This window comes from Oncorhynchus tshawytscha, linkage group LG03 (genome assembly GCF_018296145.1).
Source record: "Oncorhynchus tshawytscha isolate Ot180627B linkage group LG03, Otsh_v2.0, whole genome shotgun sequence".
Lineage (NCBI taxonomy): Eukaryota > Metazoa > Chordata > Actinopteri > Salmoniformes > Salmonidae > Oncorhynchus > Oncorhynchus tshawytscha.
The window spans coordinates 38,796,369-38,823,760 of NC_056431.1; the positions used below are offsets into that span (position 1 = coordinate 38,796,369).

Sequence of the window (27,392 nt, forward strand, 5' to 3'; positions counted from 1 at the left end):
GTGGGTGAACTCAGGTTATGTGTGTTTGTCGATCCCTAGGTCAGTATGTTGGTCTGATTTTCCGTCTCCCTCTCTCTCCCTTGCTCTTTACCCCCCTCACACCCACACCCTCACTTCTTCTCCACAGTTCTCTTCTCCCCACCCTGACTCTCCCTGTCTCTCCCCCACCTCTCTCTCCCTGTCTCTCCCTTCCTCTGTCCACCCCCCTCTCTCGGGGGTAGCTAGCTGAGTCTGTTGCGGTGCCTGCTGCCGTTGGTAGGAAACAGAAGGGGCTCTGCTCTGTTTTATGGAAATGGGACTAAATTGTTGTCTTCCTGTCGTCCCAGCACAGCGCCTCCGCTCATCAAATTACCCTGTCAGCCTGAGCAGAACGAACCCCTCTTTCATTCCAACACGCTCCCCCCTCTCTCCCCACTCTCTTTGGTCTCTGGTCCCTCGCTTTTCCCTCTCTTTTATCCCCCTTTTGCTCTTGGTGTTACTGGCGTGCGTCTTTCACTCCTTCTTACTCGGTCTTACTCTCAAAAGTTGCTTTTGTCAGGACTACTCTACTTTTCCAACGTTACACTTTCTTCTCTATTAGTGGCTGGAACTGCAGTGTCCCTCCCTCGCTCAATATTCTCTTTTACTTTCTTACACACTCCTCAGTTTGTCCCTCTGCACGTCGTCCCATTTCTTATTCTTTTTTTTCTTTTTTAGCTTGCTCACTTTATTACGCAATAACTTGATCACTCATTCCCTTGATCACTTTCTCACTTGCTCGCTCCCTCCCTCCCTCCCTCCCTCCCTCCCTCACTCACTCACTCACTCACTCACTCACTCACTCACTCACTCACTCACTCACTCACTCACTCACTCACTCACTCACTTCTCTGGTGCAGCCATCACTCTTCAGTCAACTCACCCTCCCTCTCCCTCTCCCCCAACCCATCTTCCCTCTCTTCCCCTCACCCCTCCATTCCCCGCAGTTTTCTTTTTATCATAAATGCACCACAGACCCGTAATTCGTGACAAAGTCCTTCTTGGCGTGACTTGAAAAGGCCCACGTTTTCCTTTTTTTTCCTCTAGCCTCGAGCGTTCATGCAACTGAAGGCCAAATGCAGCAGGCAGGGATCGCCACAGTTAATGTGTGCTGAGTCTGTCGGAGACCCCAAGGTTCACAGACACCCTGCAGGTCCCCACACACTCCCTCTTTCTCTCTCCTCCTCTCTCTTTCCCGCTGCCAGGTGTTTCCTTCTCTTAAGATTATTCCGTCTCGGAATTCAGTTGGTCATCCCAGGTGTCTGTGTATGCGTCTGTGTGTGTGTGTGTGTGTGTATGTGTGTGACTTCAAGTTGGTTGCAAGGTCAATGAGGAGTTAAGAGAATCTCTGCTAAGTGTGTTACAGCAGTGTGTAGATTTTAGAGCTGTGTGTAGAGTTTGTGCAACAGTGTGTGGAGTATGGACTAGTGGTGTGTAGAGTGCGTGGAGGTGTAGAGATGTATGTAGTTGTGCGTGTGTGCATGTTTTACTATACTTGTGGGTACCAGAAGTCCTCACAAGAATTGTAAACCAACTAAAATTCGGACATGTTGCCTGTCCTCACTTATAAAAAGGCTATTTCAGGGGTTAGGTTTAGGGTTAGAGATTAAGAGTATGGTTAGGTTTAGGGATAGGAGTTAAGGTTAGGGGTTAGGGTTAGGGGTTAGGGAAAATAGTATTTGTGTGTGTGAGAGAGATTGGGGCCACTGGGCAGGCGTGTGTCAGCATAATCAGCCCTGATTGATGAATGCCTGGCCTCTCTCTTTGACCACATAGGGAGACACACACACACACACATATCCACAACACCAAGACTAGCCAGCTCCCCCCAACCCATCCCCCATGTCTCTCCAATATTCCTCTCCATCTATACCCCGCATCTCTTCCAAACTTACTCGCTTGGCTCAATATTGACACTCCATGTCTGTGAATATACAGTAAGCCATCTCCCCTCTCTCCTCCACTTTAAAATCACACCTCTACTAGCATCCCCAGTGGGACCCCAGTAGAAGCACGTTCAAAGACTCTCTTGGCGGACAGACGTGTGAAGAGCAAAGTATTTTCCCCTGCCCTTTGGATTGACCTGTGTGTGTGTCTCGAACGTGAGTCATTCACGTCAGTTGGATAGACCCCGTAAACTCACTCTGAGGGTCTCTTTACTACGGCATCTTTTTGCTCAGCAATCAAGTCCCTTTTTTCCCTTCTCTCTGTGCAAGCTGTGATACAATAGATTTGTAACACTGTGTGCGAGTGTGGTTAGGGGCTTTGTACTGTGGCTTGTGTACTCATACCTACTTTCACTCGCTCTACCTCTGGAAGGGCTGCGAGGACAGCACCACAACAATCCCGGTCCACCATTGCCCCATTGTATTATTTAACCTGTTTATATTGTACATTATACATGTACAATTTATATACAATTTATACTGTTCATATTGTCCCATTGTATTATACATTTAGGCTATACACAAACATTAAGAACACCTTCCTAATGTTGAGTTGCACCACCGTTTGCCCTCAGAACAGCCTCAATTCGTCAGTGCATATTTAAGTAATAATGCACGAGGAGGTGTGGTGTATGGCCAATATACCACGGCTACGGGGTGTTCTTATGCACGACGCTACGGGGTGTTCTTATGCACGACGCAACGCGGAATGCCTGAATACAGCCCTTAGCCGTGGTATATTGGTCATATACCACAAAGTCCTGAGGTGCCTTGTTACCATCGTAATTAGAGCAGTAAAAATAAATGTTTTGTTATACCCGTGGTATACGGTCTGATATACCATGGCTGTCAGCCAATCAGCATTCATGGCTCGAACCACCCAGTTGATAATGTGCATTATATAAATGTGCATTTGTGCTTGTGCTCACAGGTGGACAGCGACACCATTTGGAACGAGGTCCACTCGTCCAGCGCTGCTCGTCTAGCTGTGGGCTCCGTCGTGGAGCTTTGCTTCAAAGTGGCGGCTGCAGAGCTCAAGGTTAGCCTCATGTCCCTCGTCACCATGTGTTTGTCTATGCGTCTGTCTGTCTGTCTGTCTGTATGCCTATTACCAAAGATAATGCCATCTCGCAACTGATGCTAAATGCTAATGCTAGCAACATCTCAGGTGAACAGGTGGCAGAGTGGAACATTGATAATTAGACCTCATTAGCAGTGCTGACGCTAGCCCCACTCAAGTGAATGAAAGGGCTTGTGTATCTTCGTTAATATAGCCTCGTTAGCCGTACTCACTCTTAACATCTACAGACTCGGTAGGAATGCCCCCCTCCCCATCACAAAGCTTTCAGACAGACACCCCCGCTTTCCCCTCCTGCCTTCCTGTGTCTGTGACCGTGCTGGATTATCACTTGAACCCCGCTGGCGACCTAGCGCATGGGGACCAGTAAGTTGCTAACGCTAACAGTCTCTGCTAACACACAAATTTAACTAGGCAAGTCAGTTAAGAACAAATTCTTATTTGCCATGACGGCCTACACCGGCCAAACCTGGATGACACTGGGACTCCCAATCACAGCCGGTAGTGATACAGCCTGGATTCAAACCAGGGTATCTGTAGTGACGCCTCTAGCACTGAGATGCAGTGCCTTAGACTGCTGCGCCATTCGGTAGCCTGCACACTCCCCCAGTACTTCCGGCGCCGACAGAGATGGCCGCCTCGCTTCGCGTTCCTAGGAAACTATGCAGTTTTTTGTTTTTTTACGTGTTATTTCTTACACTAGTACCCCAGGTCATCTTAGGTTTCTTTACATACAGCCGAGAAGAACTACTGAATATAAGATCAGCGTCAACTCACCATCAGTACGACCAAGAATATGTTTTTCGCGATGCGGATCCTGTGTTCTGCCTTACAACCAGTGTAACCGAGTGGATCACATGCAGCGACCAAAAACAAAAAACGACTCAGAAAAAGAGGGAAACGAAGCGGTCTTCTGGTCAGACTCCGGAGACGGGCACATCGTGCACCACTCCCCAGCATTCTTCTTGCCAATGTCCAGTCTCTTGACAACAAGGTTGATGAAATCCGAGCAAGGGTAGCATTCCAGAGGGACATCAGAGACTGTAACGTTCTCTGCTTCACGGAAACATGGCTCACTGGAGAGACGCAATCCGAAGCGGTGCAGCCAGCGGGTTTCTCCACGCATCGCGCCGACAGAAACAAACATCTTTCTGGTAAGAAGACGGGCGGGGGCGTATGCCTTATGGCCAACGTGACATGGTGTGATGAAGGAAACATACAGGAACTCAAATCCTTCTGTTCACCTGATTTAGAATTCCTCACAATCAAATGTAGACCGCATTACCTACCAAGAGAATTCTCTTCGATTATAATCACAGCCGTATATATCCCCCCAAGCAGACACATCGATGGCTCTGAACGAACTTTATTTAACTCTCTGCAAACTGGAAACGATTTATCCGGAGGCTGCATTCATTGTAGCTGGGGATTTTAACAAGGCTAATCTGAAAACAAGACTCCCTAAATTTTATCAGCATATTGATTGCGCAACCAGGGGTGGAAAGACCCTGGATCATTGTTACTCTAACTTCCGCGACGCATATAAGGCCCTGCCCCGCCCCCTTTCGGAAAAGCTGACCACGACTCCATTTTGTTGATCCCTGCCTACAGACAGAAACTAAAACAAGAAGCTCCCACGCTGAGGTCTGTCCAACGCTGGTCCGACCAAGCTGACTCCACACTCCAAGACTGCTTCCATCACGTGGACTGGGAGATGTTTCGTATTGCGTCAGACAACAACATTGACGAATACGCTGATACGGTGTGCGAGTTCATTAGAACGTGCGTTGAAGATGTCGTTCCCATAGCAACGATTAAAACATTCCCTAACCAGAAACCGTGGATTGATGGCAGCATTCGTGTGAAACTGAAGGCACGAACCACTGCTTTTAATCAGGGCAAGGTGTCTGGTAACATGACTGAATACAAACAGTGCAGCTATTCCCTCCACAAGGCTATCAAACAAGCTAAGCGCCAGTACAGAGACAAAGTAGAATCTCAATTCAACAGCTCAGACACAAGAGGTATGTGGCAGGGTCTACAGTCAATCACGGACTACAGGAAGAAACCCAGCCCAGTCACGGACCAGGATGTCTTGCTCCCAGGCAGACTAAATAACTTTTTTGCCCGCTTTGAGGACAATACAGTGCCACTGACACGGCCTGCAACGGAATCATGCGGTCTCTCCTTCACTGCAGCCGAAGTGAGTAAGACATTTAAACGTGTTAACCCTCGCAAGGCTGCAGGCCCAGACGGCATCCCCAGCCGCGCCCTCAGAGCATGCGCAGACCAGCTGGCCGGTGTGTTTACGGACATATTCAACCAATCCCTATACCAGTCTGCTGTTCCCACATGCTTCAAGAGGGCCACCATTGTTCCTGTTCCCAAGAAAGCTAAGGTAACTGAGCTAAACGACTACCGCCCCGTAGCACTCACATCCGTCATCATGAAGTGCTTTGAGAGACTAGTCAAGGACCATATCACCTCCACCCTACCTGACACCCTTGACCCACTCCAATTTGCTTACCGCCCAAATAGGTCCACAGACGATGCAATCTCAACCACACTGCACACTGCCCTAACCCATCTGGACAAGAGGAATACCTATGTGAGAATGCTGTTCATCGACTACAGCTCGGCATTCAACACCATAGTACCCTCCAAGCTCGTCATCAAGCTCGAGACCCTGGGTCTCGACCCCGCCCTGTGCAACTGGGTACTGGACTTCCTGACGGGCCGCCCCCAGGTGGTGAGGGTAGGCAACAACATCTCCTCCCCGCTGATCCTCAACACTGGGGCCCCACAAGGGTGCGTTCTGAGCCCCCTCCTGTACTCCCTGTTCACCCACGACTGCGTGGCCATGCACGCCTCCAACTCAATCATCAAGTTTGCGGACGACACAACAGTGGTAGGCTTGATTACCAACAACGACGAGACGGCCTACAGGGAGGAGGTGAGGGCCCTCGGAGTGTGGTGTCAGGAAAATAACCTCACACTCAACGTCAACAAAACTAAGGAGATGATTGTGGACTTCAGGAAACAGCAGAGGGAACACCCCCCATCCACATCGATGGAACAGTAGTGGAGAGGGTAGCAAGTTTTAAGTTCCTCGGCATACACATCACAGACAAACTGAATTGGTCCACTCACACAGACAGCATCGTGAGGAAGGCGCAGCAGCGCCTCTTCAACCTCAGGAGGCTGAAGAAATTCGGCTTGTCACCAAAAGCACTCACAAACTTCTACAGATGCACAATCGAGAGCATCCTGGCGGGCTGTATCACCGCCTGGTATGGCAACTGCACCGCCCTCAACCGTAAGGCTCTCCAGAGGGTAGTGAGGCCTTCCTGTAGCATCGGGTGGTGTAGGTGTCCTGGAGGGCAGGTAGTTTGCCCCCGGCACAACGCATCACCGGGGGCAAACTACCTGCCCTCCAGGACACCTACACCACCCGATGCTACAGGAAGGCCATAAAGATCATCAAGGACATCAACCACCCGAGCCACTGCCTGTTCACCCCGCTGTCATCCAGAAGGCGAGGTCAGTACAGGTGCATCAAAGCTGGGACCGAGAGACTGAAAAACAGCTTCTATCTCAAGGCCATCAGACTGTTAAACAGCCACCACTAACATTGAGTGGCTACTGCCAACACACTGTCAATGACACTGACTCTACTCCAGCCACTTTAATCATGGGAATTGATGGGAAATGATGTAAATATATCACTAGCCACTTTAAACAATGCTACCTTATATAATGTTACTTACCCTACATTGTTCATCTCATATGCATACGTTGATACTGTACTCTATATCATCGACTGCATCCTTATGTAATACATGTATCACTAGCCACTTTAACTATGCCACTTGGTTTACATACTTATCTCATATGTATATACTGTACTCGATATCATCTACTGTATCTTGCCTATGCTGCTCTGTACCATCACTCATTCATATATCCTTATGTACATATTCTTTATCCCTTTACACTGTGTATAAGACAGTAGTTTTTTTTGGAATTGTTAGTTAGATTACTTGCTCGTTATTACTGCATTGTCGGAACTAGAAGCACAAGCATTTCGCTACACTCGCATTAACATCTGCTAACCATGTGTATGTGACAAATAAAATTTGATTTGATTTGATTTGATTTGCATCAGAGCAGAGCTGGCTAATGGAGACTAATGATGATTCCTCTCAGAGCCGTTAGTATAGCATGCTAAATTACTAACACTCACATGGAGTTTCTGCTAGGACTAGTGACTTCAACAAGCACTCTCATTGTTATAGTAGAGTTGAAAGCATGATATATTGTTATTTGAAGGTTATTGTTAGGAGTGTATCAGTTGAAATGAGTATGTATGCCACCTAGTGAACAACACTTGTTATTGTTACTGAGATGAGGGTTTGATTCATTTACTTGTTTGATTCATTCACCGACTTGTTTGTTCATCCATTCATCTATTTTTCAATCATCCCAATGGATTTATCGAGGACATGGTCTCTCTCTCTCTCTAGGAATAAGGACCTGAAATAGACATGAAAATTCCTGCACTCTACATAGGGGTTAGATGTCACAGAAAGTTATCTCCTTGCCGCTTAACACCATCTTAGCATACACACACACACGCAACCCCGAGAGGGGGGGCAGACTCTAACATCACCTGCATCCCCCCTGGCCTGTCCGAGTCAGCATTCCATCAGCATCTTCAACGTTTTTAAATCACACACTCTCGCTCTCACACATACAGCTCTTTGAAAGTGGCCCCTATCGTCCCTCCTCTCCCTCTGCTAGAATAATATCCTCTGTGGACAGGCGAGGTGGAGTGCAGTAATCTACAGCAGCTGCCTCAACATCATTAGACTGGACTACAGGGACACAGGTCCCCTCACCATGTCCCTGCATACCACAGTCAGTCACGGCCCCCAAACACTGGGCGTCCCCATGTTACACAAGGACCCTAAACAGTCGGCGCGGGAGTCCCCTAGGTCCCCACATTAACACAGCATCCACGTCTCGCACTGCTACACCCAGCTGACAGCCACGTGTGTGTGTGTGTGTGTGTGTGTGTGTGTGTGTGTGTGTGTGTGTGTGTGTGTGTGTGTGTGTGTGTGTGTGTGTGGTGGCAGGGGTTGTGTCTGTGTCATCAGCAGTGTCTGGCCCTCCGCCCTGTCAATGGCAAAACAATTAACTGTGAGCCATAGCGGGATTTAAGGTCAGAGAGGAAGAGAACTAAATATTGCATGGAGAAACTGGAATGCGTGCATGCGTGTGTGTGTGCACGAGTTGGTGTTCATATACTGTATATATGTGTAAGTGTGTGTTTTCGTGTGTGCGTTTTTGGGGCTATGCGTTAATCTGAGTATGAGTGTATTTCAGTCTGTGACTGCTCAAGGCCTTATTGAGCTCCCAAGTGGTGCAGCGGTCTAAGGCACTGCAGCTTAGTGCTAGAGGTGCCACTACAGACACCCTGGTTCAAATCCAGGCTGTATCACAACCAGTAATGATTGGGAGTCCCATAGAGCAGTGCACAATTGGCCCAGCATTGTCTGGGTTTGGCTGGTGTAGGCTGTCATTGTAAATAAGCATTTGTTCTTAACTGACTTGCCTAGTTAAATAAAGGTTCAATAAAAAATGATGGGTAACATGGTTCTGTCTACTCTGATTGGCAGAATGGTTTTGCTGTAGTCCGGCCCCCTGGACACCATGCAGAGGAGAGTACACCTATGTAAGTCCCACCCCTTTTATGCTTCTTCCGTCTCATTCGAACAGATCTTGTTGACGTCATTACGGAACAGTAGAGAGATTTCGAGGCAAAATCAAATGTTCAGAACCTGTCAGACTCACAAAATGTATATCATTTTTTTCTTTCCCCCCCTCCCCTCTTAACATTACATCACATAGGGGATTCTGTTACTTCAACTCAGTGGCCATCGCTGCTAAACTCTTGCAGCAGAGGCTCAGTGTCAGTAAGATCCTGATTGTGGATTGGGTAAGTTTACCTTGGACTTCCTGTGCTTCCACACAGAATAAGGCAACAAATGATGTGACTTATCTTTCAAAAAAAAAAAAATGGTTCATGTTCTGTGAGTGTAATATAATGACAATACATCAGGGTTCTATATCTATGAAAGACATAACATCAGTCGTTAGAATCTGTCATATTGACCAGGAAGAGATGGCTGCTGGATGTTGGCAGGATCATTGCTGGGTTCATTATTCGGCTTTCCCAAAGCCTTTGAACCACTTTTCATTTCCTCTGGTTTTTCACTGAGAGAGACTTCTACAACTAGCCCTGTCATCCAGGCAGCAAGCACACTTTTCTTTTTGCTCCTTTATGTTTTGTATTAGAAAATGTCTAGATGTCGAGGCGTATAAAGCAGGGGGAGACTGTAAAAAAAAAAGGACACTCGGTTAAAAAAAAATTACCTTCTTTAATAAAACGTGTCAATTGTATGAGATAATGCCTCAATATAGAAGCTTAGGTCACTTTTTTTTCATATGGTTGACTATGTGGGAAGGTCTGTTAAAATGAAATGGATATCGTAGCTCAAAGTAAAAGATATTCTCACCCAGCGATGGGGTTTTTAGGACTGGCTTAACCCAATTGTATGCCTAAAACATATTCAACCCTCTGAACCGGTCACAAAGACTCTGTCGGGTTATGGTATGTTAGATAGTGGCTAAGCATGGCAATTGATAAGAGTTTGTTTCAGGGTGTCCACTTTTCTACTTTGGTGTAACTCTTCTATGTCCATCTGACGACTGACTCAAGTTCGATTTTGTTGTTTAGCGCACAACGCTCATGAATAGGTTTTTAACGTGAAGACCTGATCCAAAATCAGTTGTTCGAGTCCGGAAGTAAACTTAAACCTGCCTACCCCGCCCTTCTCATATCTGTCAGGATGTTCACCATGGCAACGGCACACAACAAGCATTCTACAGCGATCCCAACGTTCTCTACCTGTCACTCCATCGCTACGACGATGGCAACTTCTTTCCTGGCAGTGGAGCGCCTGATGAGGTGAGTTGGCAGAGTTGGGGACACGCTCGCGTGTGCGTGTGTGTCTGCGTGCATGTTTGTCTATGCTCACTTTGACAAGCGCTTACTGTTCTTCACATCCCTGGCACACATGTCGACAGACACTGGTAGCTCAACTGCCTGCACAGTGTGCAAGATCTCAACACCAATAGTTTCCTCTTGCTAAGGAAAAATAATTTACTGAAGTATTGTTGCAAGAATTCTGGTCACTTTTCCAAAAATTCCCAGGTCTGCTAGAATTCCTGGTTGGAGGATTCCAGATTTGCTGCTTATTCCCTCCTGATTCCGAGGAAACTTCCAATCGGGATTTCTGGCAAAAATGGGAATTTTGCAACCGTATTGAATGAATCACTCTGTTGAACACTAACCATAAAATGAAATGGTGCCATGTTGCAACAGGCAAACACTTGGTAGTATACTTTCCACCCATCACTGGCTCAGTAACCAACAATGACCATAGAATTGACCCTTCGCTTTAGCCCTGTCCGTCTTAGTTACTGTTGCAACATTTTCCAGGGAAGCCACTGGTGAAATTCCCTCACAATGATCTCAAACTGTTTTTTTTTTTTAATACGCAATGAAATTAAACACAGACCACCCCTTGCTGATCAGGAAACTCTTGGGTACATTGAGGTGTCATTACAGTTACTTCACGGGAATTTGTTCAGATGAAGGTTTGCAGTGTGGCTTGCCAGTGAATTCACTGTCATCGTGCAGTCAAAGTTACTAACCACTTTTGGAGCCAACTAGTGCTTTCAAATCGTTTCCTAAAGTCAACAGCAGATTAGAGTTATTCAGCAGAGGTGGGACCAAGTCATTGTTTTACAAGTCACAAGTAAGTCTCAAGTCTTAGCACTCAAGTCCCAAGTCAAGACAGACAAGTCCGAGTCAAGTCTCAAGTCAAGACTGACAAGTATCAAGTCCTAAACAAGTTTCGAGTCCTAAACAAGTCATAATGTGCTCTTCACCAAATGTAATACCATTTCATATTTTTAACAAGAGTAATAGTTAGTATATTACATTTATGCAAATCAGGAATACTTTGAAAAATAATATATATATTTATTACTTTCCAAATAAACGTAATATTTCCATGGAAATACATGTGTAGCCATGAGAAAGACCCCCCACCCCAATAGTGATCGACTATCGAGGATCGCTATGGGGCGCAATCAGGCGATGTACACAATCGCTCAACCTTAACGCACACACACACACTGTGAAAAACTGAGGGATACGCCAAACACTTCATCAACAGGCTCTGCATTTAAGGATCACAGTGACGAGTACTCCTGATTCAATGTTCAATTATTTAGCCATTTAAACAATTACTTTTCAAAAGAAAATCGTATTTCCCACTGTCCTCACTGGCTTTCATGCATTTCAAACGTGAGCTTATTTGAGCAGTATTGCCAACAATCTTTCAGTGAGAGGTCGCTAATGGCTTCTTAATTTGTCGCTAAAGTTGCTAGTTGCTAGTCATCACAGCACCAATTTGCAGTACTGCTGCGGTCCCCGTCATAGCGTTTTCATCCCACCCTCTCCCGCCATACCCCCCTTACCCTGGTGCTTCTCTGCCTGGGCGTGCGCCGTTGCTGTGACTTATGTTGCACAGACAGCCTCTCCCACTCTTCTTTGCGGCAGAATTGAGTGGCAAAATACACTTAATGCTATCGAAACCATAGAAATGCTCGCAACTCCCCAAAGGCAGCCTGAAAAGTAACTGCATTTGTCGCTTGCCTCTTTTACCATTAACAGTCGCTAAATTGGCAACACGCTGTCCGAGGTGTTGCACTCGACGACAGTTGCTATCCATTGGGAGCGCTGTGATTGATTTTGCGACAAAGTTCTGGGGGCTATGCTTAGAGAAGGGTCAATCGTTTTTTGGAAATGTTCCTGTTAATCACATTCAAATTGGCAACTTGAAGAAAACTAAATTGTTGTTAGTTATTCCTTGGTAATTGCTACAATATTGGCAGTCATCTAACATCTCCTGATACAGGAGGTCATACGACGGGGTCATTAGCAAGGCTCAGGTCAGATTGTTGTTGTTGTTTGTAAAATGCCCAGGCTTAATGTAAAAGTGTGTTAGTGTGTATGTGCATGCATGCGTATATTAGAGCGTGTGCTCTCGTCTGGCAGGTGCAGTCTGAGCTTTGACAGGTAAACGGCAGCAATCCCAGCAGTCTTTTCCTAGATGGAGGCTGTTCTACAGAAGAATTGTCTAGAGTGTGTAATAGTACAGTATATGCATGTCATTTTGCTTGAGTGTATGTGCGTGTGCGCGTGTGTGTGTGCGTGTGTGTGTGTGTGTGTGTGTGTGTGTGTGACTAACCTATGTTGTGTGTATTGTAGGTGGGCACTGGGGCAGGTATGGGCTTCAATGTGAACATGGCTTTCACCGGGGGACTGGAACCACCCATGGGAGACGCAGAGTACCTGGCTGCCTTCAGGTAACACACATGTCACACACAGACTAGCTGCCACAGAGTATGATGAGGATTTCTTATGCTAGGTCAGAAATCATGAGGGAGAGAAAGAGAGAGGGGCCAGTTTAGTGGTGAATTTACAGCGGTGGGGGATGGCTGTTGGTGTGTGAAGTGCTCAGGGAGCACTTGGCTGAGGAGAGGGGTGTATATCAACAAACTGAAGGTCCCAGTGCTCAGTCTGTCCTGACAGTTCCCAGCTCTGGAACCATGTACACACTACTGTCATGCCGCACATTAAAGGGATGATTCACTCCAATATCCCTCAATGCCTTCTTGACGTTAATGTAGATGATACCGGATGTTGCCGTCATCCAAAGCTTTCAACTTAAGCCGAAGTGACTGATAGAGTAAGCTATTGTTAGCAGGTAGCATTAGAATGTAATACATATAAACAGTTGATTGCAGATTCAGGACAACTGTAGATTTTTTTAGAGGGGGTACAAATGTAGATGAACTAAGAAAACGGATTGGGTGATTTATGTCAAATATCCCTGCCAAATCGGAGGCACAAGTACAACCATGTGAACATCACTTGGGGTCAGACCTGGGTCAAATACATCACGTCAAGTCATTTGAATATGCTTCAGGTGCACTTGATTTAGTTTGCTCTGTGCAATGCAACCAAATGGATAGTCCCAAAAGTATGCATATTGTCCACATATTGTCTATTTTTACAGTGATAGCTATTATCAGGATACAGTAGGTCAATGTTACATCCAAGGCAGAAATAAGTGTAACTGTAACAAAAGGTCATGTTATACCATGACTGTATGAAATGTCTCTCGTCCAAAAAGAACTGAACTCATGATACTGTAATGCCTCCTTTTTCACAGTTTATGAGTGGCCTCTATATGGCTGAGAGGCAGGGAGGCTTGAAGTAGGATGTGTTGTAATACATGGTCCAGTCAGGGCTTTGTGGCAGCCTCTTTTGTCTGCCAAGCAGGCTGATGCCAGGGCTGAACTCCATTAGGTCTGCTGTCTGGGGCTATTTATAACCCACCTACACACTCACACTTTAAACACACACATAACATGAGCATGTTCATATAAACATCCAGTAAACACACATATACACACACACACACAAACACACACACACACACACACACACACACACACAGAAAAACACAAACATCACGCAAAACTCATGCACGTATGCACAACACCAATTCCCGCAAACACACAACACTAACACACACACACACACTTGCAGGCATACACACCTACCCGTACACACACAAGCATACATGGCATTGCATGCAAGTATAAACTTACGTACAGTACATCCACACATACCCACACACTCACACACACACAGACATGTGGTTGGGGCGCAGGGCAGAGGGTGATTCACTTTGAAGATGAGCCTGTCTGGCCAATTGGTCTGAGTTGCCGGTGCAGGTAGACATAGACACACATCAAACCACTCTGTCTCACTCTACTGACTGGCTGGCTGCACGCTATACTATACTAACCAGGACAATGTGCCCTGCTAATGTACCCCAGACCTCCACATAACCCTGCTCCTCACGTAACCCCACACTGACCCTCTCACATCCAGACAGATGGATCACATGCTGTACAAGCCGCAGTATCGTATGTGTCACATGGATTTGTACAAGAGGTGGGACATGATACATATTAGGGCGCATATGTACCTATATACTGTATATACATATCTATGTCGACAAACCCTCAAGCATTGTGCCCCCACCAATGTGTAGCATGTCTCTTGTGTTATAAAGAAACATTTTATGCATTTATGCTCAAATCTATCCTTTGTTTTTAAACCACCCTGCCACGTTATGTTGGCGCTGCGCTTGATTGAAGGGAAATTGTTTGGAAAGGGTAAGAAATCTTGTTTGTTGATACTCTGTGATTTCAGACTGTGGGAAACATTGGAGTCAACATGTGCCAGCATCCCTGTCGAATGCTTTCGACACCTTGTACAGTCCATGCCCCAACGAATTGAGGCTGTTCTGAGGGCAAGAGGGGGACCTATGGCCAATAATCTGAAAGGCTGACACCGAGCAAAGTCCATGACCTTTATGAGATAAAGGATTGATGTACCCAATCTTAAATGATACTGTAGCCCCTACCTGTTTTTATGTAGACCTGAATGAGATGCAGTAAGTACGAGCAATACAGTATTATAGCCCCACCTCGACCTCCCGGCCCGGCTCCACGAAGGGGCCTCTTTCCTGTACGAGGATGGTGCGCGAGTTGGGAGCTACCTCAAAACTACCAAGGAACCAGGTAAGGATGGCAGTAGAACAAGGCGAAATACAGCAGGATATATTGTGGAGTGGGCTGGGGATGCCACAGAGATTGGCGTACAGACCACCACATATCGGCAATCCTGCGTTTTCTGTGCCCGAGAAGCAACGCGATCCACAGCCGTGTGAAATGCTGGAGCTCACGGACTTGCTGAAATGGAGCATTAAGAAGAGCAAGCAACGGGAGCAGAGACAGGAGGCTCGGCTCTTAGGTGCTAGAGATGGCACTTATTGATCTACAAGAAAACAACGCTGGCATCGGGGCACAAGACCATCTGGGCGATGGGGTTAGAGCAAGCAGAGGCTCGCCTGATTGCGCCAGTCGGCACCCAGATCCAAGGGGCCCGGTGCCAGTGACGTTGCAGGTCGGACCTGTCACTCCCCAAGGTCACTGACAATGATGAAGTCGATGTGTGCCTCGCAACATTTGAACGGATGGCGGCTACGTGTGGCTGGTCGAGAGAAGAGTGGGTGATTCCCGGCTAGTCTACTAACAGGAAAGGCAGGAAAAGCCTATGTGACTATGGACATTAACTTCGTTCATGATTATGACGGTGTTAAGGAAGCGATACAAAACTAAATATAATATCAGCAAAGACAATTATAGAATGCGCTTTCGGGAAGAAAAGACAAGAGGCGGGGGAATCCCCTCAGGAATTGTTTGTGCGTCTCCGGGGGCTGGATACCACCAACGGAGCACCCAGTTGAAACTGTCCCGGATGTTGTCGTGCGTGAACAATTTCTTCTGATGATTCCATCTGAAATCAGAGTTTGGGTTTGGGAAAGGGATCCGAAGTCTGCTGCAGAGGCGGCGCATCTCGCAGAGGTCTACATGTCTGCACGTCAAGACCAACGGGCCTTTTCCAATGCAAACACAGTGACAGCTGCTAGACGCAGTCGGTTTGTGGAATAATGCGGGACACATGGTAAGACACAACACAAAGTCTTCTTTTAATTAGCAAAGGGACCGTCAGGGTTTTTCTTGTGGCCTAGTAGGACTTAAGGCGGACAACGTAATGTATGGCACGCAGAGATAGTGTGCGTTTGTGCTACTTGCCTACGTCTAGTTTACTCCCTAGTGAGTTGCAGGTTAATGAGCAGCTATGTGAGGTGTTTCTAAATGGCAAGTTGTTGATGGCTTTGGTTGATACTGGCAGCACACAAACACTCGTTAGGGCCAGTCGAATTAAGTTAGTTGCAGATCATGGGCCTGTAGTACAGCTGAAGTGTGTTCATGGGGATGTCAAACAGTATGCTACTGCTGAGGTTATGTTGACTGTGCATGACCACAGGTTCATTCTCTGTGAAGAGATGGTTGCTGGCCATATGACGTTGTCCTAGGGACTGATATCCCCATATTGTCAGAGTTGCTAGAGCCAAAGCAGCGTCTACAGCACCTAGGGACGATATTGGGGTAGATCCAGAAAGCGAGGCTCACTGTGAATGGAACCAAGTGTGCTGTGGCCCAAGAAGAGGTCCTGTACTTGAGTTTCCGCATTGGCCCAGAGGGCATGTGCCCTCAAGTGTGAAGAGGCATCCCAGAGGCCCAAATGGGTGGTATGGAGCCATCCAGTTCTGGTCAGTCCAGACTTCGCCAAACCTTTTGTGGTGCACACTGATGCATCCAACGTGGGGCTGGGAGCTGTGCTAGCCCAGGGAGAGTCGGACAGGAGAGATCTGTTCTGTTCATCAGCTGAAAACGGAAATCACATGAGTACAGGTATTCAGTGGTTGAGAGAGAGCACATCGCACTGAAGTGGAGCATCGAGAGCTTGAGGTATTACCTTCTTGGTAGCTCTTTCCCTAGTCTGCAACTATGTTGGACAAGGAAGCCCTCCTGTACTGCCCCATGTACCATGATTGGTTTGTTATTTTCAGCCTGAGGGCCATGTAAGAAGCTATATTAAATCTCCCTTTACTGTTTTAGGTCCCTTTACACAAATAGCAAAAGGGTTCAAATGATTGGGTGACAGGTTGGCGCAAAATCTGGATCTCCACTGCGCTTTACCAGCACCATGGACAGAGCATGCTGCAGAGTGTGTGTGCATTTCTATGTAGGGAGGCTATGGAAAGCCACTGGGCGGTTAGGTACGTCTCTATTGAGTTTCCATAGAAAGCAGGGAAAAACACTCCTCGTCTGTGCTAGGCTACATCAATAATGAGGTAGGTTACGTGAAAACGAGATACGCCTCTGCCTGTAATATTTTGATTTTGATTTATAGGGATTATAGGGATTTATAGCCTATTTAGCTCTAACCAGCTAATCTACCACTGCCACGATGGGTATCAGAAATCAAACCACCAAGGCCGCCGCAAAGCCCAGCAGCGACGATGCGGCCGGGCTCCAGCTAGCTCTGTCTGAAGAGCCCACCCCCGTGTTTATAGTAGGCCGGCATTGCGTCATTTATTACGTGGGTGGATGGAATTTGATCCACAGAAGTGCCGTATCGCAAATAGACCTTTCTTTACTGTGTAAGGCACTGTCCATTTTGCTGATACAGTGCAGTGGAGATGGGCTACAGATTCTGTGCCAACCTGTCACTTCAAAAGCACTCAATGGTCTCGGACACTCGGCATTGGCACCTTATGTTTTTTGTGGTATAGCGTAATATAAGCAGAGTTCAATATAATTCCAATGCAAGAACTCCCCCAAAAAAAAAAAAAAAAAAAGATTTCAACTGTCCCCTTAGTCAATTTATCCTGCCGCAGGGTCTGTCGACCTCTCATAGGCTAGGTGAAAATTCCACCACTTTGATTCACCTATCCAATCCTTTGAGATGTACACAAGTAGATGGAGAGAGAGGGAAATTGATTTGACATGTTTTCTTTGGCAATGTAATTTCTTACACTTTCCATGCCAATAAATCTTCTTGAATTGAACGGAGAGAAGGCGGGTCGGGGGGCTAGCTTGGGGGAGTAGGGGCTAGGGGTCAATTTAGGAGTGACAGGGATGTGGGTCTTCCCCTTATTTCACCCAGCTGGCCCCCGGCGCTCATCAATCCCACAATGCTGCAGTGAGTGTCTCCTCAGTCTCTCTGATTTACAGCACCCAGAGGAAAATGGCCAGCACAGCCCAACAGTCCATATATCTACTCTCCCGCCATCTCTCTCTCTCTTTCCCTTTTTTACGTGTACATTTTAGTCATTTATCAGATGCTCATATCCAGAGTGACTTAAAGTAGTGAGTGCATACATATTTTTAAATTTCATTTCATACTGGTCCCCCGTGGGAATCAAACCCACAATCCTGGTGCTGCCCTTCATGTCCCTCTCTCTATCAAACACACAGACAAACCTCTCTCTCTCTTTTCTCTCTCTCTTTTCTCTCTCTCTCTCTCTCTCTCTCTCTCTTTCTCTCTCTCTCTCTCTCTCTCTCTCTCTCTCTCTCTCTCTCTCTCTCTCTCTCTCTCTCTCTCTCTCTCTCTCTCTCACACACATTGCATTTGCAGGGGATCAAGCCTGAGCCTCCAGAAAGGGAGGAAAAAAAGATAAGAAAATTATCCCTAATGAAAACCAGAAGTCCCGTCTCTCTCTCCTTCCCTCACGCTCCCTCTCTCATCATGAACTTGGGAACAGAGAGGAGAATTGAGCTTAATTCAAACCAGCTCTCCACAATGTGAGATGACAAGGCTTTGAAGTGTGTTGGAAAAGCCTTTGAGCCTGACATGTAGGCATGGCTAGCGTTAACCCTTTGTTGGTTAGTGGCTTTGGGCAGTATGGTTTTCAGGTTTTTTTTTCGTGTTCAGTCAAGCTATAGTATCTTCCTCCTCATTCACTACCCTTGTTTAGGACTCCACTTGAAAACACACCACACACCCTGGTGGGGTATTCTGCGGAGGAGAGGTTAAAGCGAGGAATGGAAAGGAGGAGTGGAAGATGGAGAGAGTCCCTAGAGAGGGAGGTTTCCCCGGTTCTTGTCAACGCCACTGAGTGAACAGCTGCCTCCATTCTGAAAGCGTGTTCATTTGTGTGCGTGCGGCTGCATGTCTTAGCACTCAAAGCATTCAGGGAATGGTGGAAATGATGGGGACTTGGGTGAACTATGAGTGAACAAAGTCCCTTACCCCTACACAGACTTCTCAGGCCCCCAACGAGTTTGTTCTCTCCCAAAGTGAAACAACACAACCTCACTGGGGAAAAAGGTCAAGAAAACACTGCAGGTGAAAGAGAGAGAGACGTGGCTCGTCGCATCTTCTCATATCTGTGAAAAATCCAATCGCTTCAGCAAATGCCCCAGCAAAGATCAGAGGAGGAGGATAATTCATAATTAACATAGTGGACTCCAGAGCCACTTCTGTGGGAAGGTTGAGGTGTTGGGCGACCACCTGCGGAACTGATCTTCAGGGGGTTTCAGTGGTCTCGGTGAGCATTATAGCTAGAGCGCATTGAGTAGTCACGCGTGTCGTCGATATCTCGTGCATGGGTACATGCACGTACTGTATATTTGTACGCGTGTGCATGCATGTGTTCTTATGCATATGCGGGTGTACACACTGTGTGTGTGTCTGTGGGGGTTTCTCAAAATGAATACTACTGTGCTCCAAGCAGCCACATTGGAGCGCGGGAGAGTCGGAGTATGAATCCAAATCAGATGCGTACTCCGTTTGTACATGTTTTGAAGCATGCATCAATGCAAGCTTCAACGCAAGGTATGCACAGAAATACGACACAACCACGTAAAAAACTAAATTTCTTTGAATTATTTGAGCTGAAGTGTGAGAAAATCAACTCCAACTTCAGAACAAAATGTTGCCCATTTTCATATGTTGCCTAATGACAATATTTTATCTTGATCCGTTAATAAATACATACCGTGTTAATTTTGGCATGTTTACATGCCTACAATGCCCACTGTACTGTGCATAGATTGCAAGCCAATAGAAAGTCAATAGCTTGCTACTACTGTTCGCTATCTAGATAGCCACGAAGAATTGGTAGCTAGCTACTTACGAAGAATTTACATCTACCTTACGTTACATTATTTTTAGGAGATTTTTGCCTGTTTAACTAGCTGGCTAGCTAGATTATTACAATTCACATATTGATAGCTGATTATTATGAAGTAAAACATTTTGTTTTGTTTGGTTTCTATTGTTGCCATTGTCCTGGCTGGACGATGCTTATCAGATGTTATGTTTTATGCGTTCTCTACACTTTCATCCTCACAAGAACGTATTCAAGAGAACATCCTCGGAGAATGCACTCGTAGCAGGACAGTGTGGAGCACAGTAGTATGCATATTGAGATACACCCTGTGTGTGTATGTGTGTGCGTGATGAGGATATTACAGTGGGTCAGGGGGATTTGGGTTAGGCCTAACTGTCTCAGGAGAAAGAGGTGTTCAACCCTGAGGCTTAGCAGGTCCTCCCAAAAACGCTCACACACACTGCCGGGATACACATACACACAGACACACACACCTACACAGTCCAACCAAGGTCCATGTATTGAAGAACAAACTGAATGTGCAACAGGTAATGCCTAAATACGTTGTAAGCACATTTTATTCAGCTTTATGTTTCCTTAAAGGCGCAATGTGTAGAAATCACTCCGTCATTCCAGGTGTCGGATCCTAATTTGATCACCCTGTTGCAGGAGAACTTTCCTGCAAAGCAGGACATTTTAAACGTGTAGTATATTTGAGGTTTAAAAAGGCTTCTGAAGTTTGTAATTTACATGCATTAATTATAATTCAAAGAACAAAAATAGGACAGCACTCTGGTGAATAAACTTAAATTGACATATTTTTATTGCTGTGTATGAGCCCTTCTTCAGCGTGCAATGGCAATCAATGTCACGACAATACCACACACAGGTGGGCATAATTGTACATTCTCAGTCAGCACTGGCCCAATCAAGGGATGCCAGGAGAGAATCTTTGGCATGTACACTACCGTTCAAAAGTTTGGGGTCACTTAGAAATGTCCTTGTTTTTGAAAGAAAAGCAAAGAATGTTGTCCATTAAACTAACATCAAATTGATCAGAAATAAAGTGTAGACATTGCTAATGTTGTAAATGACTGTTGTAGCTGGAAACGGCTGATTTTTTTTATAGAATATCTACTTAGGAGGACAGAGGCCCATTATCAGCAACCATCACTCCTGTGTTCCAATGGCACGTTGTGTTAGCTAATCCAAGTTTATCATTTTAAAAGGCTAATTAATCATTAGAAAACCCTTTTGCAATTATGATATCACTGCTGAAAACTGTTGTTGGGTGGGCAAGTCAGTTTAACTAGACAAGTCAGTTTAGAAAATAACTCTTATTTACCATGACAGCCTACACCAGCCAAACCCGGACAACTCTGGGCCACCCTATGGGACTCCCAATCATGGCCGGTTGTGATACATCCTGGATTCGAACCAGGGTGTCTGTAGTGACGCCTCAAGAACTGAGATGCAGTGCCTTATAGACCGCTGCGCCACTCGGGAGCCCAGCTGGTAAAATGAAAAGATGCAAAAAATAAACTTAAGGACAGGAAGCATGGAAATAGCACACATAGAACGGATCTACCCCTTATTAGACTTGCTTTCCATGAGAATGACCAATCTAAAACTCACATTTCTATGTGAATTTGGTCGGGGTGCACACAAAGCTACATATTGCGCCTTTAATCTGAACAAACACATTCGGTGTGACTGTACAGTTGTGGCAGGGTAGAGCAGAGCAGTATACATGTTCCCTTGATATCCAAACCAGAGCACACCTCAGCGATGACACTTTACAGGCAGGAACTAGCTGACGGAGGCAGTAGGGTTTTGGATCCGACCCCACAAACCCAGGATGTCCCATAGCTGAGACGGCCTCGTAAATATATTTAAAACGTATTATCCGCCGGCATAATTAACCAAGCGTTTTTCATCTACCACATAGACATCCACTGATTCACGCCTATAAAAGCCCTCGTTTCCACTCACACTTGCTCTCTAATTGAGCGCTCTGGCTTTCCCAAGGTTGTCGTCTGTTTTAAAGGGGGTTTTTTGATGGGGAATTTGATGATGTGAGCAGCTTCTGATGGAGGGATGACTTGTGTGTGTGTCTCCATACACATTAGATCTGAGGGAGGTTGGGGAGGGGGTAGTGTGTGATTCTCCGGTCACCATGGTAACCGTCATACTTACTTAAGCTCCCCCCCGTCCAATCTTGTGTCTGGCCACATGAGTGCCTGTGGCCAGCTCACTCTTTGGGTTGGGGTATTTTATGTGCTTGATATTAATGGTGTGTGTGTGGGAGCACTTCTAAGCAGCTGAACAAATATTTCCAAGACAGTACTACTCGGTTCATCTCTCCTGGATATTTGCAGCCTACATGTATTGCAACAACTGGGTCATGCTATCATTATCTTACTCTCATTTGCTCTCAATCATTCTCTCCTTCACTTCCTCACTTTACTCATCTCTTACTCATCTTCCTTCCTTCTCTCCTTCTGTCCACCATCCCTGTGCTTTATATATTACGCTGCCCGCTGAGCTAGTGCCAGAGGCATGCTGACACAGTCCGTGACGCACACACTCCGCTGTGTATCTCAGCTGTCTGGGGTACCAAGCCTCCTAAAAATACCGCCTCCCTCTCTCTCCCTTTGGGGGGAGTCCACCGCTGCCGAAAGCTGTGTGGGTGGGCGGGGTTTGCCCATTGCAGGCCTATAATTGTGGCGACGAGAGCAGGATGGAAAGAAAGTGAGCCAGGAGACAACCGCCATGTTCCTGAGGTCAGCAAAGTAGAGGGTTCCTACAACATGACCCTGAGGCACCCCCTCACACAGCACCAATACTCTGCCTATCCAAATACTGCCGGCCCCAAAAGGCACAGTGTGCTCTACTGCTTGTACCAAGCACACAGCTGCACTGGGAGAGCCGTTCATACTGTCACTCAGATAAGTCCCACGGAACCTACACTAAAGATGCCCTGTCACAATGACAAACATTGAAGTTGTCACAGGCACATTTGTTAACGTTCTCTCTCAGACGATTCCTCTCAGTTCAACGACAACAATGTTGACCGCATAAAATGATTTACACAGGTGGTTCAAGAAAGCTTTACTTAGTGTACAAGGAGTACAGGGAAACACTCTAACTATAGCCTCAACAGATGGAGGGTTGTTTCCCAAATGGCACCCTATTCCCTATATAGTGCACTACTTTTGACCAGGGCCCATAGAATAGGATGCCATTTGGGACTCATGCCTGAGTCACTGTAACCACAGGTCACTGTATGACAGAGATAGATAACAAATGTATCTATTTTCCTTCCTCCAGCTGTGTGAGAGAGGGCAGATAGTAAGGCCTCACTTGCCACACCCACACAGCCATCAACACAGACCAACGAGAGAGCCTCTCCTCCGAACTAAAGTATCATTGTGTAATTGTGTATTATTTTTTCTCTCCGGTTCACTTTCACTACTACCTGACATGTGACCTCCTTGCTCTCACACTTTGTATTTTGGGGGTTTCTACGGCCCTGTTTGTTGGGGAATGTTCCTCCCAACACCAGATTTGTGGCTTTGATTCCCTGAATGTGAGGTTATTTGTCGTTTACTGAATGTTTGGGTTAAAGTGGCTGCCAATTGGCCAGGTACATTGCACTGTAAGTACTGTATGTGGTTCATAGACGGGTTAGCTGACAATGTCCGAAAACGATACGAACACTTCAATGGGTCAGAAGGCTGTCGGTTGTTGTAATTCTGGATGGCTAGTTAGCTAACAAAGACAAGAAGCTGCCATGTGGGGAATAGTAGGTGTCTCGTTTCAGCTCGTTGTATCTTGTTCTTGATACCATGTCTTGGTTTGACTGACACGTCTATGCTAATATGGCAAAAAAAACTGTAACAATGTATTTGAGAGGCAACAAGTGTTCATTGTGCCAATTGATGTATGTTTTCAATAAAAATTGGAGATGAAATATAGTTTACATGTTGTCAACAATTTAAGCCAACCCTGTCTGATTTGCCCCATAGTTGTGCACGTGTCGGTTTTGTTGCTAAACAACCAACCCATCTCTATTGGTTTGCAGTGGACAGTACCAACATCAGCCTCTAGCTGGTGTCTACCAGCAGGTATGTTTAGGTTAGTCACTAAAGGTGAGGATGGCACTGACTGCTTCTTGTCTCACTCTCACTCTTTTTTTCTCCTTCACAGGACGGTGGTGATGCCCATCGCCAACGAGTTTGCCCCCGACGTGGTGCTGGTGTCGTCTGGCTTCGATGCCGTGGAGGGCCATCCGTCACCCCTGGGAGGGTACAGGCTGACGGCCAAATGTAAGTGACTTACTCCTTTTCCCCTTTCTCTCCACCAACACACTCGAGTCTGACTCGAGTCACCAATTTGATGACTTGACTTGATATTAAAAAATATATATAACAAATATATATAACATTGACTTGGAGCATCAAGACTCGGGATTCGACTTTGACTTGAGACTGATGACTTTAAATTATCATGCCAGGTTTTGTAACGTTTTGACACTCATTTTGTGGCACAGAGTCACCGTGGATTACTCTCCACGCAGCCAGAGACAGTAGCCGCTTTATATGCACCATAGGCTTGTCTCCCCACTTGCGCTCTCCAAACTCAAACACTGTTCTTTGCTGTTGCTTTCACACATTTAAATGCATATGTGCTAAATCTATATTCCATCTAATCCTATAATAATTGCTAGCATGGAAATCATTCTATACCGGTACTGTTTATTGCAACACATTTCTGTCTGATAAGATAGATATTCATTCATCAACCATTTCTTACCCTTTTGAGTGGGCGCAATGTTTATTGTGCACATGAATGTTAACGAGACTCATGAGGTTAAAAGTTCTGTTTATTTAATTCAATGTCTGGTTTTTGTTTGTTCATATTTCCGGGTTATGTCGGAGTTCCGTGTGTCTGTGTCCTACTGTATGTCTCTGTCATTCTGGTTGTGCGTAATAGGAGCACGTTCGCCTTAGAGCGCATAGAAATAGGCTAGGTGGCCTGTGCGCCACACTTTGGAGTCAGTGTGTTGCATAACAGAGAAAAGTATTGTTCCATGTATGAATGTTGAGGAAATATCATTAATAATCATTAAGTCTGATTAAGAAAAATTTACCAATGTAACAATGGATATGGAAATGGCCTTTTACATTGTAGAACCAGTTTATTGGTTGTAAATACCAATTGGGTAATTGTATGGTCCTGGGAGGGGTTCCAAGTGAATATACAGTATGTACCTTCGTGAGCTCCTGTTAGACAGATTACATTTGTTTTCTCAAGGGGAGGCTGTGCATTCTTGCCCTCTGCCTGTGCCGGTTCAGATAGGACAGGTTAAGTCTGACACAGGGGCTATTTCTTTTGGGCTGTGTATATTTTGTCAATCTACTTGTATGTTTTGTATGATATGGCACTTTTACCATTGAATCACCAAGACCTGTAAATAAATCTACACTCTGACCACATCAACCTGCCTTGCCTTCTGCTGATTTCATGGCCTTAAGACTGTTACAAGGGGTCCCTATTTTACAATTACATCATCAAATCCTGTTGTAGACAAAATAATGAAAAGGGCTGTCTGGTAGCCTCAGTAAATAGTCAAAGATTTGCAGTCATTGCATGTATAGATACATTTTTTTTTTACTTGACTTGAGACTGAACTTGAAAAAATTCAGCTAGCGTTAGCGCAATCCGCTAGCTGATCCCATAGACTTCCAGTCATTATGCTAACATTAGTTAGCAATCACTCCAGAAACTACCTTGTATGTACAGACACAAAAATAGAATGCATGAGTTTATCTGAGTCCGGCTAAGTAGAAAAATCTTGCTCAATCCCTTTCTAGAGAAAGGCTGCATTGATTTAAGTGTTTGAGCCCATGCTAGGTGGTAAATGCAGAAACTCTAGTTCTGGCCATGAGGAGGAAGAGTCTTGCAACCACACTTGAAAAAAAAGTAGATTTAAAAGACATTGTGGCTGGCCAGCATGCGTGGTATGTGTCATTCTGACAGATGACAAAATCAGATTTATTTTGCTGGGTTGATCTGAAAGAGTCTAAGTAGCCAATGACAGTCTCTTACGGAAGGTTACCAGACTCTAGTAACATTACCATACACAGTCCCACCTACACAGACACACACATGATCAGATCCAACTGTTCTGGCCCTGTCCATGTAACCTCCCCTCACGTTCACAAAGCTACAGGATCGACTTTGTTCGGAAGCGTCTGTCTTTGGCTCAGGTAGAGCAGCAGTATGGCGTACCAGCAAAGAGCTTTCCCTAAAACTATCTCTGAGATGTCAGCCTGAAGCTGGGTCTCTAAGAGAGGGGGGTCTGAGGAGGGTGTAGGGTGGTATGGCGGAATGCATATACTAGAACCCCCGGAGGATCAAACACAGGCGGCCTGAGCCAAAACACTAAGCCACATTTATTCCAAATAAACCTGGCTCGTATTATGCATTTAGGCCGAGTAAGTCCCTGGTGCCTTCTCTTTCTTAAATCTAACGAGAAAATATGATGCAATACTGTTTTATCCCTCCGCCTCCCCTCGCTTTCTCTATGCATTTCTTTGATTGCCGTCCAAGCTCCAGAGTCGCCATGGACGAACTCTAACCCCAACCACATGCGTTCTCCTTTCCCCAGGTTTTGGATACCTGACCAGGCAGCTGATGGGGCTAGCCGGAGGCCGCATGGTACTGGCCCTGGAGGGGGGCCACGACCTCACTGCTATTTGTGACGCCTCCGAAGCCTGCGTCTCTGCTCTGCTAGGAATCGAGGTAATACTTGAGAGCGAAGGATGGAGGGAGGGAGGGGTTTCTTTATTAGTTTTCATTCATTTGCCACTCCACCTGTTTAGGGAGAGTGTCTCTACACATCCAGTTCAATCAGGAGGTGAGAATAGAGCTCAGACGGCGCTCTGATTGGGTGGTTATGCCATCTTTCTGGGCAGTTGGCACAGTCATAGGCGTGGTGCTGAAAGGGCTTTGGCCCAATGCCGCCTCCCACTGAGAGAGAGAGAGAGAGAGAGAGAGAGGGAGAGGGGGTGGAGAGAGCTGGAACAGTGAGCTAACAGAGATCTCCATCCTCTCTTTCTCTCCATCCCTTATCCATCCCCTCTCACTTTTTGTCCCCACCGCCCAGTGTGGGAGGATACCACCGCCAGGGAGAGGGAGGAAGTAACAACGGTCAAGTTGAAGAATCTGAGGTTAATTGTGGATGTGTGTAGGATGGACCTGGAGCTGAGCCAACTGTCTGTCTTCGTCCCAAATAGCGCCCTATTCTCTACGTAGTGAACTCATTTTGACCACAGCCTTCTGTCTGCTGTGATTCATGGCACAGGCCCACTGATTTTTCACAAGATAATGGATGGAGTCTAGTGTTTTCTTGGCCATGGCTTAGATATAATTTTAGATTTTGGTTCCATGATAACATGCTTTGGCGCTTTGAATATCTTTACCATAAGAATACTGTAACCAAATGGAGAGGAAAGTGTATGGTTGCTTCAGTGTCTATGTCTGTCCGTGTGTGTGTGTGTGTGTGTGTGTGTGTGTGTGTGTGTGTGTGTGTGTGTGTGTGTGTGT

The 27,392-nt window shown here is 46.0% G+C and overlaps 1 protein-coding gene across 4 annotated transcripts in view; it reads left to right on the top strand.

The window, feature by feature from the left end:
* The window catches only part of LOC112235135 (histone deacetylase 4-like), a 162,822-nt gene that overhangs the window by 123,357 nt on the left and 12,073 nt on the right, over window positions 1-27,392 (top strand). For all 4 annotated transcript variants that reach the window (XM_042315388.1, XM_024403530.2, XM_042315400.1 and 1 more), the window contains exons 16-22: window positions 2,896-3,003; window positions 8,721-8,776; window positions 8,953-9,040; window positions 9,953-10,072; window positions 12,446-12,543; window positions 23,991-24,109; window positions 26,455-26,588. In XM_042315388.1, coding sequence (XP_042171322.1) covers window positions 2,896-3,003; window positions 8,721-8,776; window positions 8,953-9,040; window positions 9,953-10,072; window positions 12,446-12,543; window positions 23,991-24,109; window positions 26,455-26,588 — 723 coding nt within the window. The remainder of the gene's footprint in view (window positions 1-2,895; window positions 3,004-8,720; window positions 8,777-8,952; window positions 9,041-9,952; window positions 10,073-12,445; window positions 12,544-23,990; window positions 24,110-26,454; window positions 26,589-27,392) is intronic.